The sequence below is a fragment of the Cynocephalus volans genome, chromosome 1, assembly GCF_027409185.1.
Source record: "Cynocephalus volans isolate mCynVol1 chromosome 1, mCynVol1.pri, whole genome shotgun sequence".
Lineage (NCBI taxonomy): Eukaryota > Metazoa > Chordata > Mammalia > Dermoptera > Cynocephalidae > Cynocephalus > Cynocephalus volans.
Genome location: NC_084460.1, coordinates 122,649,809 through 122,667,911, shown reverse-complemented (window position 1 = coordinate 122,667,911; position 18,103 = coordinate 122,649,809). Strand labels below are relative to the sequence as shown.

The following is an 18,103-nucleotide window of genomic DNA, read 5'->3' as shown; positions in this document are numbered from 1 at the left end:
CATCTAGAGCCCCAAGCCCAGTGCAATGAAAGCCACCTGGCAACCCATCCCCAACCCAGGTGGGACAGCCAGGGCCAAGGTCAAGGTGGGTGGGAAAGAAGGAGATACTTTCTTTCATCCCCACCTCAAGCCCAGTCCCTGAGGACCTTTGGGGAAGGAGGTCAGGCTGTTCCTCCTCCCTTGGGCCTTCTCTCCTTGCCTCCATTCAAAGTCTCCACTCGGCTGCCTGCCTGGGAAAAGGGAGAAAAAGAGAAGGAAAAGAAAAGAGGAGGAAACAGAGGGGGAAAGAGTAGGAAAGAATGTATTCTGTCTGCAATTTGGCAGGAAGGGAAAGGCATGGGGGGGATGCCTCTCACTCCCCCACCCCCACTCAAAGCCACCGAGGCCATGGCCCAGCAGTGGGTTTCTCTGCAGAGCTGTGCAGGCATCTTCCCACCCACCCATCACTCACCACTTGGGGGGCCAAGCTTAGCCAAACTCAGCACAAAGATAAGATTGAGATGCAGATTCCTTCCCATTGCTCTGAATAGAGCAGATTGGATACGGATTTTCCTCTTTTCTTCCCTTTTACACCATCTGGGCAACCGGGGCCCAGAGGGAAGATTGGGATCAGGTGGGGGAGGGGCAGAGGCACGGAAAGCCTTCCCAGTGCTTTTCAGCTCTTGAACCTGGGGGGTGAGAGGATGGGGATGCCCCCCACCTCGTGCCCTTTCCCAGGGGCAAGTTCATTGCCTGCCTCTGCATTCTGCAATCCACTCCATATATTCCTAGAAATCTCCAAGTTTTGCATTTGTCCCATCAGTGTTCAGCAGTCCTTCTTCCAGCCCCACCCACGTCCCTCCAACTGCAATTAAAGCCATAGGGAAGATAACGGGGGAAAATGTGATCACAGAGAATTTAACAAGAAGGGCTCTTACAGATCATGTGGTTCAACCCTGCACTTTATAGATGAAGAAATGGAAGCTTGGGGGACAGTAGCTCAAGATTAAGCAGGGAGCTAGTGGCAGAACTGAGACTAAATAATAACAATCACCACCATCACCATGTTATTTACCAGGCAGTGTTCTGTGCTCTTCATATTATGCCATTGCAATCTGCACAATAACCTTGTCCAGCAGGTACTATTATCACCCCTGTTTCAAGGATAGGGAAACTGAGGCACAAACCAGTTAAATAACACATAAGGTCAAATTGCTGGATCCAAAACCAGGCAGTCAGGCTCCAGAGCCTGCCCCTTGTCCAGTCTCAGCACACCACACAGAACCCAACCATTTAGAAAATGGCATTTTTGGGGGCTGGCTGGTTAGCTCAGTTGGTTAGAGCACAGCTTTGTAACACCAAGGTCAAGGGTTCGGATCCCCATACCAGCGAGCTGTCAAAAAAAAGGGCATTATTTGGTACAGTCTTGTGAGTGGAGGCCCGGCCAGGGATCATTTGCAGACGGTGAGTGTTTGTGATCATAGAGCCTGGACTTGCTCCTACAAACAGAGTATGTCGACACAAGGTCAGAACTGAAAATATAAAGGGAATATTTACATCACTTGGGAAAACAAGTGTGAGCATCTTGAGGACAACTTGGTTAGCAGAAGTCAAGCACGTGGAGAAGACAGACCAAATGCATGAGGAAGAGCCTGACTTTCAAGGGAGACGACGAGGGGTTAGAAGCAGGCCCTGCCTCAGGGAGTTGCAGAGTGGCTTAAGCGAAATAAGGGGAATGGCATGTTCTGTTCATGCCTCGAACAGACTAGTATTACAAATGGAGGTGGTAGTCACACTCAGGTGATACGATGATGATGAATAGGGTTTTGCTTCCTGTTTGCCCAACATTCTGTAATATTTTATTGTTCTTGCAAGGAAAAAGAAAACAAAGGAGACTGCCTACTTTAATTGCTGGAATTAAATGCTAATGATATTGCCAAACACAAATCAAGCTTATCTATTCATTAGAGCAGCCTCCTTCCCCCCCCCCCCCCCATGGGCAGGCTCTCTCCCAGGAAACATTTTGCTATCAGATATCCAGTTGCTGTATAAAATGAAAACTGCATTGTAAAACATGCCTACAGCTCAAAAACAGACAGCAAATCCAGTAAAAGGCCTGGATTTAATTGGGTTTTCCAGCACAGTTCCACTTGCTCAATATAAACCTTTTCAGGGAGGGTCCACTTCTACTCACTCTCCTGAGCAAGGTCCCTCAACATCCAAAGAGCTAATTCTCCTATAAAGAGCTCCTAAAGAGATAGATGGTGGTGACGATTGCACAACCGTGTAAATAGTTAATGCCACTGAACTGCACACTTAGACATGGTTAAGATGGGTTGGTAGGAATGTAAAATGGTACAGCTGCTATGTAAAGCGGCATGGCAGTTCCTCAAAAAATTAAACATAGAATTACCATATGATCCAGCAATTCCACTTCTGGGTATATACCCCAAAGCACTGAAAGTGGGCTTTGAAGAGATATCTGTACACTCAGGTCCATAGCAGCATTATTCACAACAGCCAAAAGGTGGAAGCAACCCAAGTGCCCATTGACAGATGAACTTATAAACAAAATGTGCTATATACCGACAACGGAATATCATTCAGCCTTATAAAGGACAGAAATTCTGACACATGCTACAACATGGATAAACCTTGAGGACATTATTCTAGGTGAAATAAGCCAGTCACAAAAAGACAAATACTGTATGATTCCACTTGTATGAGGTACCTAGAGTAGTCAACCTCATGGAGACAAAAAGTAGAACGGTGGTTGGCAGGAGTTGGGGGAAGGGACAAATGAGGAGTTATTGCTGAATGTGTATAGAGTGTCAGTTCACAAGGAGAAAAGAGTTCTAGGGATGGATGGTGATGTGATGATTGCACAACAGTGTGAATGTAATTAATGCCACTGAACCGTACACTTCAAAATAGTTAAGATGGTGGGCTGGGAAGTTAGCTCAGTTGGTTAGAGCATGGTGCTGATAACACCAAGGTCCGGGGTTCCATCCCTGTACCAACCACCTGCCGGATGATGGAGTCTTCTCCCTGCTGTCCCCTCAGTTGTCACCCACTGCCAGCCCGTCCCCCCAGGCCACACTTACCCCTGACCAGTGAGGGAAGCCAGCTCCCTACTGTCCATCCACACCTTGGCTGTCTGGCTGGGGCATCGGGCAGCCCAGGGATGAGGTGGGTGACAGGGGATGCAGTGAAGCCACAGGGCATCCAAGAGACGCAGGCCCGGGGATTAGCTGAAACCACTCACTGAAGGGGGAGAATTTCGGGTGAGTCCATGGATACATGATGAACTAGGCAAAAGAGACGAGGTTAGGTGTGAGGCAGGGCTGTCCGATGGTCTGTGCAGTTGCCACTGTATTTGTTTTCTGTTGCTGCTGTAAACAGTCACCGCACTAGTGGCTTGGAACAATGCACATTTATCACCTTACACTTCTATAGGTCAAAGGCTGATGCAGGTCTCAATGGGCTGGAATCAGAGTGCTGGCAGGGCCGCGTCCTCTCCGGAGGCTCTAGGGAAGAACCCACTTCCTTGCCTTTTCCAGCTTCTAGAGGCTGCCCGTGTTCCACTCTCAAATACATCTCTCTAGCCACTCTTCCATAGTTACATCTCCCTTGGACCACGGCTCAGAAAGGTTCTCTGCTTTTAAGGATCCACATGATTACACTGGGCCCACCCAGATATCCAGGATCACCTCCCCACCTCAAGGTCCTTAACTGAATCACATCTGCAAAATCACTTTTGCCCTGTAACGTAACATATTCACAGATTTCAGGATAAGGACGTGGACATTTCTCGTGGGCCATAATTCTGCCTCTCACACCCACCATCAGTACTTCCACCCAGTCATTCACACATGGCAAACACATTTCTGGCACCGAGACTCATCTGTGCCTGAATTTCTGAAGGAGGAGGAGCAGTAGCCAGTAAACAGTCCCCAGCAAGACATCTCAGGCAGGAAAAAGAAGCTACTGCTGACGAGTCAGGGAGTGTGGATGTACAGCCTGAGGGGGTGGGGAGACGGAGGGCCAGAGATGCAGAAATGACAGGCCCAGGAAAGGGTAACAGTGTCTATTCCGTGTGAAAGAGGACAGCCACAAAATGTACAGGGGAGACTGTGGGAAAGACCTTCCAGGTGAATCACACTTCAATAAGAAGAAATTCGTGAACACAGGCACAAAAGTTATACCAAAGGGTGATTATCATTCACTTCCCAAAAGGATTTTCCAAAGTGTTCTTCAAGTAATGAGTTCCACTGTGTTCTTAAAATAGGATTTACACCAAATTTTTCAGTAACACATAAAGGGATGCTTGTAGATCTCTGGAAATGAAGTGAGACCAGTAACATCTGCTGCTTGCCTTCTGCGCCTGTGAAGTCAGAGGGAGATGGAAGGAAACACCGACTGCGGTGCTGGGCTCAGACTCCATCCCCCTGTGACAGTCATCCTATTTAACCCTCACAGCCACCTCACCCCCATTTCACACATGTACAAACCAAGGCTAGAGGGGAAGGAAGGTCACAACAGGCACGGAGAGGAGAGATCTTTCAGGGTGGCAAGGAGCTGTGTGCTTGGGACGCTGTATCCCTCCTATATGCTCACGGAGGACGGGCACACAGCACTCAGGGCCATTGCTCACCTGATGGGTCGTTTCTGGGGTGACAATGAAACTTTCAATTAAGGACAAAGCCTTTCATCCTAAAGTTATTAGAGATAAGACCATGATGTAAGTGGTTGATTTCATGTGTCACCAGGGGGTCAGCGGTAGTAGGATAAGGACAGAGACAGAAAAATACAAGGCACCAGAACGAACGAGGGCTTTGGCTGCATTTGACTCCCTTGGCCTTCTGGAAATACTATGTGGGCGCCACAGCAGATAATATAAAGGAAGGTCCAGTAAAATATTGGACCTATGTCTACTTTTCTATCATGACGCTGTCCGGGTTCCTTCCAACCTCTTATTGGCCCTAACTTTCATTTCTGGTTCTTTCTCCCAAATATGTTGTTCTCCACGCTCTATTCTCAGTTCCCTCCTCTCTATATATATGGCTGCCCCTGGGTGGTCTCAGCCCCCATTCCACTCTCCCCAGGGCTTTCACTTCCGTCCCTGCTCCAACTGCCCCCCAGACCTCCATTCTCTACTCTCTGGACTGCAGACCATACGGCCCTCTCCTTCTCCACCTCCATCTCCCCCAGGCATCAATATTGCGGCCTGCCCTAGTCAATTTGCCACTGTTCTCCCTTAACTCACTCCTCCCACGCTCTGCATTTCTGTCAATGGTCCTACCGTCCTCCCAGGGAGCCTGACTCACATCTCAGCATTAGACTCCATCTCCCTCATCTCCCATACCCAATCTGTTGTCAAGTCCTGGCACTTGTACCATGACAGTGGATCTCAACCCCAGATGTCCTTGGAGCCGGCAGGTGACACAGAAGCTAAGTGGATGGGGTGGGGTGGGGAAGGATGGGAGGGCACATGCTCCACCTGGGCAAGGCAGCGACTGCCCAGCCCTCCTCTCCTCCAGCTAACTATTGCCTTGTGAGGACTTGGGCCCAGACCTACTCATTTTTAAAGAAAATCTATACATCTGGGTTTTTGTGAAATTCCCTTGTTTTTACATGCTGGCAACCACTTGCATTTTTTGAAATCCCTATGCGCACCAAACAAAACAAGTATGCATGTAACCTCTGGGCTTCGATCTCTCTCCCACTGTTCCTTCTCTCCATTCCCACTGCCAGTATGCCAACGTGTCCACGCCTCCCTCCTGCACAAGTGAACCAGCTCCTTGCAGGGCTGCCTGGCCTGCTTCCTCCATCTACCATCCACTGGCCTCAGCCCCACAGGACAACTGTTGAGCCCTTCAGCTTTAGACTCAAGGCCCTCCAGAGAATGGGCAGGGAGAAGGAGAAGAGAAGACTGCTGCCACTCAGGGCAACAGAGCCATTAATTAACAAAGTTAAACATCTGGTGTTTAATTAGCACCCTCCCTCCTCTTTCATTCTGACTCCTCTAAACTCTCCCAGAGGGGCTCCACAGTGGGTGAAACTGAGCAGAAACCAGGAGAGCAGACTTCTGGCTGAGTTGGAACAGGTGAAGGAGAAGGGCCCAGTTTTAGTCCCCCTGTGTGAAGGGTAAGAAGACAGTAAGGAGCTCTGCAGCCTCTGAGGACAGGCTAGGAAGCAGGTTTATGTTTCAGCAGGAGAGACTGGGATTAGTCCAGAAGTTTCTTGGTCAGGAGCTAGGGGCCGCTAAGAGCATCAGATTATACAAGGAAGTCCCTTGTGGCTAACGCTGTTGGTCGCCTCCTGCTATTCAACATCCCCCCCAAAATCCTTGATAACAAACCCCCATGTTGCACAGACTGACAATGTTCCTAGCCCCAGGCAAGACCGCTGCTTCCAAGCCTCTCTTGCAGGTAGGGGTGCCCATGTGCATAGTTCTGGCCAATGACAAATAAGCAGAAGTCTATTGCAGACACCAGGAAGGTGTTTGCCTGCCTTTTACGAGAATGGACTCGGCAGGCACCAACCCCTTTCCTTCCTCCGCCCACTTGCCTTGCACATGAATGTGATGTCTTGAGCTACAGCGACTGCGTTTTAACTAGGAGACAAGAGGCATGAGAGGCAAGCAAGAGGGTAGCAGCATATCCCAATGCTGTTGAGCCAGTAAGCAAGGCCAGCAGCTGCTGCCACTTCTGAGACTCTTGTTAAGTGATTAAATAAATCCCTATGTTTAAAGTTCGTGTAAGTGGTGTTTTTCTGTTACTTGCAGCCAAAAGCATTGCTAAGTGGTACATTCCCTCCCCTAAAACCTCTTCTCTACAGGGAGATAAATACTAACCACTTGTTTAATTAGAGTGGAGTAAAGTTAAGAGCAGACATGCTGCTCAGAACTCTTCCCAGCCTGGACTGCCCAGGCCTGGGGTCAGGGACTGGAAAATGGACAGCAGTGTGGGCCATGGCTGTCTTAGATGTGGAGCTCCAAGGGGAGCCCTCTCAGAGCCTACCATGGAGTGGGAGCTCAGCCAGAAGGGGTTTGTGTGAATACATGAATGGATGGATGTGCCACTTCTTGGCACACGTGTCCCAGTGACAACCAGCTGGCAGAAAGGGACTCTCTAGGAGCTAGCTTGAATCTAGCTGACCCAAGACCCACCCTTCTCAGAAGGCCAGCCTGGAACACCTCTCCCTTCAGAAACTCCCTCCCTCTCCCCAGTTTCTATGATGCCCACTGTGGCACTAAGGCAAATGTTGGAATCCTGCCCACGTCACCAGTTGTGGAGCTCTTTTACCCGCTGGTAATCCTGCACCAGTTGGGTCAATTGTCGAGCTAGAGCTGGGTCTGGAGCTCACAGACCCCTCAAGCCCATTCACAGACTGGGTCACAAACCCTTCACACACCAGGCCGGGTCCCCAGACCCCTCACATGCCAGACTGGGTCCCCAGACTCCTTACATGCAGGTCTATGAGCTAGGTAACCAGCAAACAGGCCCTTGGAAGCCGTAGGTTAGAAAGCATGGCCACTCACAGAGGCGGCCACCCAGGGCAGAACGCCAGCCAAAGTGGTGGCACTGCGCAGGCGCACTAACTCCACCCACACACAACTTGCTTACAAAGAAGAATGCTGCACCACCCCCAACTAGGCCCAAGGCAAGAGGGCCTGATTAAATTGTTCTATTTTCCCAACACCCACCTACCCTCTTACTTGGTACTTAATTAAACCTCCCCATTTCCTCCAAATTTGGATCCCTGGTTATACTGTAAACCCCTTAAGGCAGACACCGCCCTCCTTTTTAAGTCCCCAGAACCTAACAGTGTCTTGAACACTGAAGACAGTTGATAAATGTTTTCATTTGAGGTTGATGCTTTGGAGAGATGCTAAGAGGTAGACGGTTTTAAAAAGCTGCTCAGAAAAGAGTTCCCCTAAAAAGAATAGCCCTCAGATGTCTGTAATCCTGCCTGAAATTTTACTATTAGACATGGATTACTTTGACAAGCTGAGTGACCTTAAGAAAAACCCTTAACCACTCCCAGCAACAGTTCTGTATAAGAAAATAATAATAAAACCGGTTTCATAGTACCATTATGAGAATCAAGTCAGCATGAAAGTTCATTGTAAGAATGTTTATTATAAGCCTTTAAGTGTGATTAGTCTTGGAAGAATTATCCTATTAATTTATTCACTTTTGAGTATAATCTTGCAGACTTCAGGGTGATGAGGAAGCTTAGACTTCTCCCTCCCAACCACCCCAGAAATGACATCTATACTATCTTCAGAAGTATGTGAGAAACTTCTTGAGTTTAATTAATGTGGCATTTCATAGGAGAGGAAGAGGTAGCAGGTGTAGCAGGTGCTGTGGGTGCCCTACCCAGATTCCCATTTCTGGGCCAGGCACACACCCCCAGCTGCTGCCAGAATTGGCTGTTAATGGCTCACACCTGCAACCTTCTCCACAGGCCTGCCCTTAGCCTAGGGCCATCTGCTCAGCAGATACCCCAGGAGACTACAACCTTCACCCACACCTCAAGGCCCTTAAGCAACTGCTGACTGATGGAGGAGGATAAAAGCCCAGCCCTGTCTCCAGGTGTAACAGATTCTGTGGTGCACTTCATGCTCCAGGCCTCCTTCCTCTTCGTGAGGGCATTCTCCCACAGTCACCTGTCCAAGAATCTCAGCTCAGGCCCTGCTTCTGGGGAACCTGACCCAAGTCAAGGCTTTATAGGGCCTTCACAGAAGAGGACTGAGAAGGAGGTAGGGGAGGAAGCTGGTTGTTGTCAAGACCAAACTGCACACTCATTTAAGCCAGGGTTCTGCCTGCTCACGTGGTATGCAAGAGACCCTGTGCCAAGCCCATCCCTCAGCCTGCACAGGGTGGTAGCCCTGACCAGAGCCGTGTCTCTACCTGCATCCTCCATGCTCTCTGGACCTCCCTGACTGCCCTCTCTCCAAAGAAATGTATAGATCCTCTCCAAGGCCTGGGAACATTTTCCCAGAAAGCTGTGAATCCAAAAATCAATTGGTCTCCATGTCTACCAGATTATCAGGGTAGACCCCCAGGAATGTTTAGGCTTGTAGACTCACAAAGTATTAGTGTATAAAGGGCCTTGGGAGACATTCTTTGTAAGCAACTTGTAACTCCCCTATACAGTTTGATTTGGATTATACTTCTGCATCCGTGCCTCTCCTCTCTCATTATAATTGTGATAATTATGGTTTGCTTCATTCACCAACACATTTACACAGCTGGACAGGGGTGGAAACGCATGGATGCTAATCTCCCACCCTAGGCCCTTTTTTCATGACTGGTCTGTCCAGCAACAACGAACTTGAGAAGGAGAGAAATGGTCCTGGGGGTGACCTAGCAGCGTGGTGGGGTCCAGCCCCCAGGTGCTGTCTCTTAGATTGGAAGGGTGGGAGGAGCACCTGTTTGTACTATTATGTACCCCATCCCAAAGCCCCCAACACAAGTGGAAATCCACTTCTTTGTAAGAAAGTGCAGGGGCAATCGAATAAATTCAGATCTTCCTGTGGTTAACACCACCTTGTGCACATCTGCATCTGAGGTCACCCTGCCTGTCTTCCAGCTCCAGGCAAGACAGCTCCTCCCTCAGTCCAGGGCAGCTGGATTTGGGGAGGGGTCACTTCACTCCAGCCACACCTCTTGGTGACCTCATCAGTGTCTGGTACCCATCACTGTCAGGACATTCTTGCATCTTTTTTGCTACATGAGCCAACATTTATCAAGGGCCCTAATAAATGCTATGGGTCTCAAGTCTTGGGGGAGGCCACTGTCTCTCACTTTGGGAAACTCCTCTTTTGAGGATTCTGTGGGCTTCCGGTCATTTAATGCTTACATCTGATTCCATTTTCCTCACCAATGACCCCCCTCAATTTGCCAAATCCCAGAGACCAGGTCTTCTGGTGAAAAAATACATGATTTCCCCACTCTAATAATTTTAAGTATATCTAAGCTTAATTATGTTCTTTATTCTATGACAGTGTGCTAATTGTTTTGTAAATGTGATCTCATTTTATCTTTATCCCATGCCTATAAAATAGGCTATATCGTGAGGTTGGGTGGCTTGCCCAGAGTCGCATAGGAAGTAGCAAAGCCTGGTCTTGAGCCAGCCTGCTTCCCATCTCCTTATGGGGCTGCTGTAGAGACGGATTCTGTCAGGAAGGCGAGGGGCTTGGTGCTGTCTCTGGGCTGTGCGGGTACACAGAAGGGAAGCTTCCCAGGTCTCCTCCTCTCCTCATATATCCAAGGCTGAGTCCAGCTCAGTTCATCTCCCATCACCCCAAACTTCCTCACTACATCCTATCCCGTGCTGGGTTCTGGATCCATTTTCTTCCTCTCTCTTGGTCAGAATGTCTGCTGCTGTCACAGCCTTGATCTATTCAGCTTCTCCAACAAGAGCTCCCTGCTCCACTCCCATTCTGCTCTGCCCCCCAGACACCACAGCCCCTGGTTCCTCCCGGCCTTCCTGGCACCCACCTGCATTGGTATTCCCATGCCCTGCTCACTGCTGTGGGTGCTGGAGTCACCGGCCCTTTCCGCTGCTCCAAGTTCGCCGTTGCAGGGAAAGTCACTGCTCGTTAGCTGTGCCAACAGCGGGGGTGGCAGAGAGCAGCGAGGCAGATAATCCAAGGTAGTGGGGAACGTAAAAATCATCTCTATTTGGCTGTGGAAGGTATTTTTGGACTTACAGTTGAATGTGGGTGTGTGTGATGTGCTGGGAATTCACAACACTTCAAACCAAATACTGAAGCTAAACCAGCAGGACCTGACTGCTGGTTTTAGGAATTAGAAAACCATCCACCCTGTTCCTATTTCCCACTGGGCAGGTGGCTCCGTGTCTCAGGCTGAAGTCAGAACCAGCGGAAGCAGAGCTGCTCCCTCCCTAGGGGACAGACCCACACTTGCCCTGGACCTAGAGCCCAGCTGCAAACTGGAAGCCCACAGGGCTAGGCAGCAAGTAACTGAGGCCAGCTGGTATGACACAAAAGGGAGTGGCAGAGCCAAGACTGAACCCTTTCAGGAGGGCACTGCCACTCCTCGGGGCAGCTGCCACTCAGCTCCAGCTGGTGACAGAAGCCAACAAAACACATCTGTGAAAAAATCTGGCCCACTGACAACAGGCTTATAATCTCCAGCCTAGCTGTGCTTGTACTTTAGTGGGCATCAAAATTGCCTGGAGGGCTTGTTACAGCTGGGTGCTGGGTCCCTTCCCTAGAGTTTCTGGTTCGGTAGATCTGGGGTGGAGCCCAAGAATTTGCATTTCTAGCAAGTTCCCAGGTGATGCTGATACTGCTAGTCTAGGAACCACACTTTGGGAACCACTGTTCTAGCTGAGCAGCTGTAGAGTAAAGGAACTTCATACTTTCTTACCTTTTAATGTTAGCTAGCCTTTTTTCAGTGTCAACTCAAGTGGTAATCATGTCCTTGAGAAGTTGAAAGTCAGATGTTCTCTGAAGAAAGGGGGTGGCACACATTTATTAAATGTAAAATATGCTTTCATGAATAACACCTCATTTAATGATCACAGTAGTCCTGTAGGGTAGGTATTATTATCGCCACTTTTCTGCTGAGGAGCCAAGGCACAGAGATGTTCATGACTTGCCCAAGGTTGCACAGGAAGTGACGGTTCTGGGACTGAAATCCACATCAGCCTAACTCCAGTGCCAATGCTTTTCCCAAGCCACCAAACTCCACAGAGAAACAGGGCCCCTCTGCAAAATATGCCCTTTTCTGGGAGTTGAGCGGAATGGCCTTCTCTCTAGGAACCCTTCTAAGTTGGTCCATCAGGGGCAACTCTCACAGGAAGGGCTGGATCAAGAGCCAGGAAGGTTGGAGAGGGGAGAGTTCTCTGTCTCTTTCCAAAGGGAAGGATCAACCAAGACCTGGTCCTTGGGCACTACCCTATGGCCTGTAATTCCCAGAAGACAGGATGGGCTGGCCCTGAGGCAGCATAGCATCCTAGAAATGCCATGTCCAAGGAAGCCACTTCTGAACAAAGCACCTTAGTCCTGGGGGACACATCAGAGTGTGATGAGAGAATTGTCTGCTTGATGTCTGCAAACTCATAAGGACTGGAACCATGCTCAGTGCTGTATCCCTAGCTGCTAACCCAGTCCCTGATGTGTAGTAGACATTGAATTATTTATTGAATGAGAGAATGACTGAATGGTGGAAGAACAAAGGTAGGGAATCTTTGCTCTTAGTCAAAGGGACTTTGGATAATGTGCCCACTCATAGTTGAAAGTTGAGACCCTTATAAAGCAGCCAGCCTTGAGAAGGGAGTGGTGGCAGATGATAACTCTGCTTAAGGTCACTGATCGGAATGTTTTCCAAAATCACTGTGGGCTGTGAAGCAAAGATATTAACGTGTCTGGGAAAAGCTGGCAAGAATAATGTCTTATTCACCTCTGAATAAGGTCCCCAGCCCCTATGTCTGTTGAATGAATGTGAGTCCCCATTCTGAATGCCCAGTGGGGAGGTGTTCACACCCTTGCTTGCTGTGTGGGTGGTGGGCCGTGCTAGTGCATAAGAAGCCTTCACCAAGTCTTTCAGGAGTGCAGGTGGCTGTGGTGAGAAAAGCACGGACTTTGAGCAGGAAGCCCTAGTGCCACCTTGAACCAGTCAATAGGCACAGTCCCATCAGGAGCACTACCAGGCTCCTCTGCCTCCCTTCTCTTTTAAAGAGGGGTAATAATGATAGCAACATCAATAGCAACAATAATAACCACCTCAGGACTTGTCCTGAAGATGACATGCTTGTGAAAGTGGAGGCACCATGAATAGAATAAGCGTTTAACAAATGCTTGTTGACCAAGTGAATCCATTGATAGATCTGCCATGGCTGAGTTGCTTCTCCAATCTGCAGAGGTTTGAGAAGAGTCCCTCACCTCTCCAGGCAGAAAATTCTTCCACTGTCTGACTTGCCTTCCTCCTGCTGGAAATCAAACCCTCCTACTCCACTGTCCGTGGTGACAAGGAATAGGCCAGCAGTGGGTGGAACCCCTCTATAATTCTGGTTCTCCCCTGCCTTTCCAGGAAACCTGCAGTGACAGACTTTTTGGAGTCATACACTAATGTCGTGGAGAGTGTGCACTGATCTAATTTATGATATGTCCAAATCAATGCAACTCCAGGACGCATGGTAACATAAATAGTTCTGCTGCCAATGTGTGAAGCGTGACAGCCCTTTTCCCTGGCATCGAGCACCCTCTGGATCTCTCCCCTCACCCAGTTATGTGTGTGGAAAACTCAGCCTGGGCCAGTCATCCCCAGAATTTGAGTCAAATAACAATTGGTTATGGATTGCATGCTGTTTTGCATTGTTTGTGTTATGAATTGACTTTATTCAGCTTTCCTCTGGCTCCAGATGACCCCACAGATGCTATTGGTCTAGGAGTGGAGAGAGAGACGCCCCATCTGAGTCACTAAGAGTGGTTGGGATGCTGGGTTGGGTGCAGCCCAGGTGAGCAGCAGAAAGTCAGTGCCAGGGATCATGCATAGACCCTTCACTGGGATGGGTTCTTGCTGCTCTTCACAACCGCAGTGCCATCAGATCCCCTGTGAAATCGGCAGACAGCTTACCATCGCTCCCACCTAACAGATGAGAAGTCAGAGGCCCTGAGAGCAACCACAGACACAAATGCCCACAGTGAGAAGGAAGTTAGCCCAGATCTGCCCTCCTGCCCTGAGACCGCTCCATGTTCCTGAATGCTCCCTTATTCCCCAAGTCAAGCCTAATAGCTCCCATTGGATAAGGCTCTGAGCACCTTGGGACTGGGAGACTGGAAACTGTGGGAGAGCCCCTAATGATTAATACCAGGAATTCAGAGTGTCTGTATACTTTGTTTGGGAAATCTGAGAGGTAGAAATGACCAGATCCCAAGATCCCCAGAAAAATCACTCAATACCCTCTTTGAGGGAGTGAGCAGTATTGAGACTGTGGCAGGAAAGAGAAATGTTGGATGCCCATCCCAGTCTGGCTCCCCAGCCTCCCCGACTCCAGCCTGTGTCCAGGTCATGTTTATGTCTTTCTCTCCTTTTCCACCCTCAGCTTCCTGGTCTAAAATGCCGAGTGGGCCTGGGTCCCCAGTGCCCCGAGGGGAGCCAGACAGTGAGCTGCTAACCCAGGGTACACAGGCTGCACCAGCAAGGGCAGAACCCCAAACCCTATGCTGCACATGTGTTCTCTCCCCACCCTGAGGTGAGTGGGACAGAGCCTGGCAGACTGTGGAAGTTCCTGGAGGCTGCCCCCTTCCCTCTTTTAGAGAGGAAAAAAGAAAAGTAGTGAGGAGTGGTGTAAGACAAACAGGGACTAGAAGGGAACAAAGAAAACCGAAGATAGTTCATCTGTTAAGGTCACGAAATGGAGAGTATTTTCTGCCTCTTGGTTTATGTTATTGCTGTTATGATGGTGTTTGTATGATAAATAAAACAGAAGGGATAAGTGTCTGGGGCCTGTGCTGGATTTGCATGATGCTGCAAACTTGCTGGGGCACAGATTCCCAGGGAGAGTAGCATAGAGAGGCAAAGGTGCGGGGGTGGGAGGTGGGGGTACAGGAGAAGGTGTGGAGGGATTCCTTAAAGCCCTCCAGGATTTCCTCCTGGAGGGCTGTGAGTTTCCTTTACCAGGCTCAATTCCTGGTAATCTGTGTCCTGCCAACTCAGATTCTCGAACTTCCAAAACATAATTGTCTCCCAACTTGTCAGGGCAAGTCCTTGGGCTGGTTGGGAGCAGGCTGCCACCCCCCGAGCACAGCCCATCAGTGCCCAGATCCATCTGGAGAACAAACGGTTGGCTGAGGGGGGCCGGGAGAAAGAGCCCAGGCACCCTGCCCCCCATCTGCTCCTGACACATGACACGCATGCTGCGGCCAGGGAGGGAGAAGCTGCAGGTGGCCGGCTGATGGGGGGGAGGGGGAGGCTGGGAGAAGGAACAGGGCACAACACGGCCCCACTGTCCAGCTCCAGCAAGAAGCCTTTCCAGGAACTGCTCCCAGCCCCACCCCCCTTGCCAGGTGAGCCCCCCTTCTCCTGCACAGACCAGTGAAATGCAGGTCTGAGCAAAGGCCAGGCCTGGAACCACACCACCACCACTGCCCCAAGCATACCCCCTAAACACGCAAATGTGCACATGGGCTCACACTTACCTGTACACGCACCTGAGATCCAGAATCACTCCTCCAAAGCTGACCCTGCAGATACGACAACACAGCCTTGCTGCACCCAAGCCCTTGGCACCTGTAAGGCAGATGACTGGTCCTTCTGGGTTTGGGTGTGTGGAGTGGGGGAGGGCAGGGCAGGGGCATGTGCTTGAGGACCTCTCGGGTGGAGTGTCTAGGTGCTGAGCAGCCTGGTGGGGCTTGGTGAGGGTCAGAAGAGAGAGCTCAGCCCCGGGCCAGGGGATGGGAAGAGAGGAGGGGTCTTTAAGAGAAGTACAGTGAGCTCTTTCTGATCTAGTATAAAAGCAGCCCTTCTTAGAGATAGAAAGATGGTCAAGAGCTGACAAAGCCCTTCCAGTGCTTAATGAATGTCTCTCTTTAAACCTGGCCATTGGTGCCAAAGCGCTTTAAGCTCCACATTCATGGGGAGTTATAATAAAAATAACAGCTAACAGGCTGACCATTTGCAGGACTTTATCTATGACTCAGCCTGAAGGACTGGCCCCCATCCCCCAGCTCTCCTTTTCCCTGACGGAACTGCCTGGGGATAGACTGGCCGGTAGAGGCCTGTTAGAGGAGCATGAGAAACTTTAGTCAAGTGCCTGCAGGTGTGATCTGCAGGCAGATGTTGGAAGCGCTGGACAATAAGGAGGGATGGACAGTGGGCGCTGGGCCTGGGGTGGAAGGAGGCACAGCTGAGCCCCTGCCTGCCAGAAAAGCAGTGACAGATGCTCCCCTGCCCAGCTGTGCCTCTCCTGGCTCAGGCCTCAGCCTTGGCAGGGGAAGGAGGGATGAACCAGGAACATCGATGTCTGCCCAAGGAAGCGAAGACCAAGGCAGGGACCTGCCGCTGCCTTCTCCCAACCTTGCTCCCTGCCCTGGCTCAGCACCCACACAAAACACATAGCCCGCCATTCAAATCCCAACCCGGGCATTCCTTAACCTCACTGAGTCAGTTTCCTCATCTGTAAGACCATGCAGGGCAGTTATGAAGATTAAAAGATAATGTTTGCAAAAGCACATAGCACTGTTTGGCACCTAGAAAGCACACAGTAAATGCCAGCCATTATTTTACCACCACTATTCGTGTTGTGATTATGCAGACCTTCCACCTCTCCCTGTAGATGCTTACGATAGCCTCCTAAGTATGCTTCCTATCTTTCATCTCTCTTCTCCAACCCATCCTACACAGAGCCTCCAGAACAACAGTCTATAGCAATGGTTTGGTCACATTATGCTGCTGCTAAAAACCCCCTACCAGCTCCCCACTGCCTACACAAGCAAATCCAAAAGCCTTGAGCAGCAAGGCCCTTTCTGTCTGGCACAAACGGAACATCAAGGCCCTTTCCATCCGGCCTCTCCTGCCACCTCTCTGACCATTGCCCCTCCATGCCCGCCTTCTCTTCTCATCTCAAATCTAGCTACCCATCCAGCACTCGCCCACCGCTGTGCCCTTGCCTCTACCGTTCTCCCCACGTAGAAGGCCCTCTCCTCCAGTGAAAACCTCCCCACCCCTCAAGGCTCAGACAAATGCCAGCTGGTCTAGGAAGCCTATTCTGACCCTCACATAGCCAATGTCTTCCTCTGCTGACAGACACAGCAGGTGATTCATGTGCTCTCAGCACGTATCCACCCTGAGTTAAGCTGTGTATGTGTGGGAGTGCTTCTCAAAGAGCTCCTAGGACCCGCGGCATCTACATCCCCTGGGAACTTGTTCAAAATGCAAATTCTCAGGCCCTACCCTAGGCTCAGTTGAGGAATAAATGATATAGGATACCTGTACCCTACAGGTGGTGTTTGGTACACAGAGAGAAGTGAGGGGTTAGATCAGATCACCTGGGTAACTTTGAAAAAATATGGCTGCCTGGGCCTGACCTGCAGAAGGGATTCTGATTTAATTGGTACATCCAAGTTTTTTTCCTCCCAATGTTTTATTATGAATATTTTCAAACATACAAAGCAGTTAAAAGTTTGCACAGTGAACACCTGTATTCCCACTACATAGATTCTATCATCAACATTTTGCTGTATTTGCTTTGTCACGTATCTATCCATCATCCCTCTACCCATGCATTCATCCATTTTATTTTCTGATGAATTTCAAAGTAAGTTGCAGACATCACACACATCACACACATCACACAAACACATGTGAGTGATTTAACAGCCCTCCAGGTGGTTACACTGTGCAGCCAGGGCTGCTCTGATCCCAGCTGGGAAACTCTGACAGCCTCCAAGTCCCAGCTCCCACTGTGAAATGGGGAGGAGGAGGAGGAGGATAATGATGCCTGCTCTGCCTCCCCATCCTTTCTCTACGAGGATAGAATGAGATCACACTTGAGAAAGCCCTTTGTAAAGCGCTGTATGATGAACAGGAAACAATCCCTGACTCTAGGCAGGAGAGAAAAGTGTCCAGAGCTTTCAGAGGGTTGCTGGATAAAATCTGAATCGCAGATAATTGATGAATAATTTTTTAGTATAAGCATGTCCCAGATATGGTATGAGACATAGTTATACCAAAATATTATTCATTGCTTATCTGAAATTCAAATTTAACTGGATATCTTGTATCTTTGTTTGCTAAGTCTGGCCATCCTGGAACTAAGCCCCGTCCTGTGGAGGGCAGCAGGGTTGGGACCCTCTACCCAGAGAAGGGTCAGGGCTGGGCAAAAGGGACTAATGATGTGCCCAGCCAGCTTCTCTTGCTCCTGGGATTTAAACGTTAATCTCATCCAAAATACCCTACCAGAAATATCCAGAATAACGTCTGACTGAATATCTGGGCACTGTGGCCCAGCTAAGTTGACATATAAAATTAACCATCACAGTCAGCAAGTCTCAAACATTAGGGCACAAAAGTATCACTTGGCAGAACCAATTAAAATGCAGACCCAGGCCCCACCCCAGAGATGCTGATGCATTAGGTCTGGC

General features: G+C 49.6%; 1 protein-coding gene across 1 annotated transcript in view; it reads right to left on the bottom strand.

Moving 5' to 3' along the window:
- Positions 1-3,213, bottom strand: part of SEMA5B (semaphorin 5B) — a 48,658-nt gene extending 45,445 nt beyond the window's left edge. The window contains exon 1 of the mRNA XM_063113298.1: positions 3,078-3,213. Coding sequence (XP_062969368.1) covers positions 3,078-3,204 — 127 coding nt within the window. The 5' untranslated portion in view covers positions 3,205-3,213. The remainder of the gene's footprint in view (positions 1-3,077) is intronic.
- Between the last annotated feature and the right edge of the window lie 14,890 nt (positions 3,214-18,103).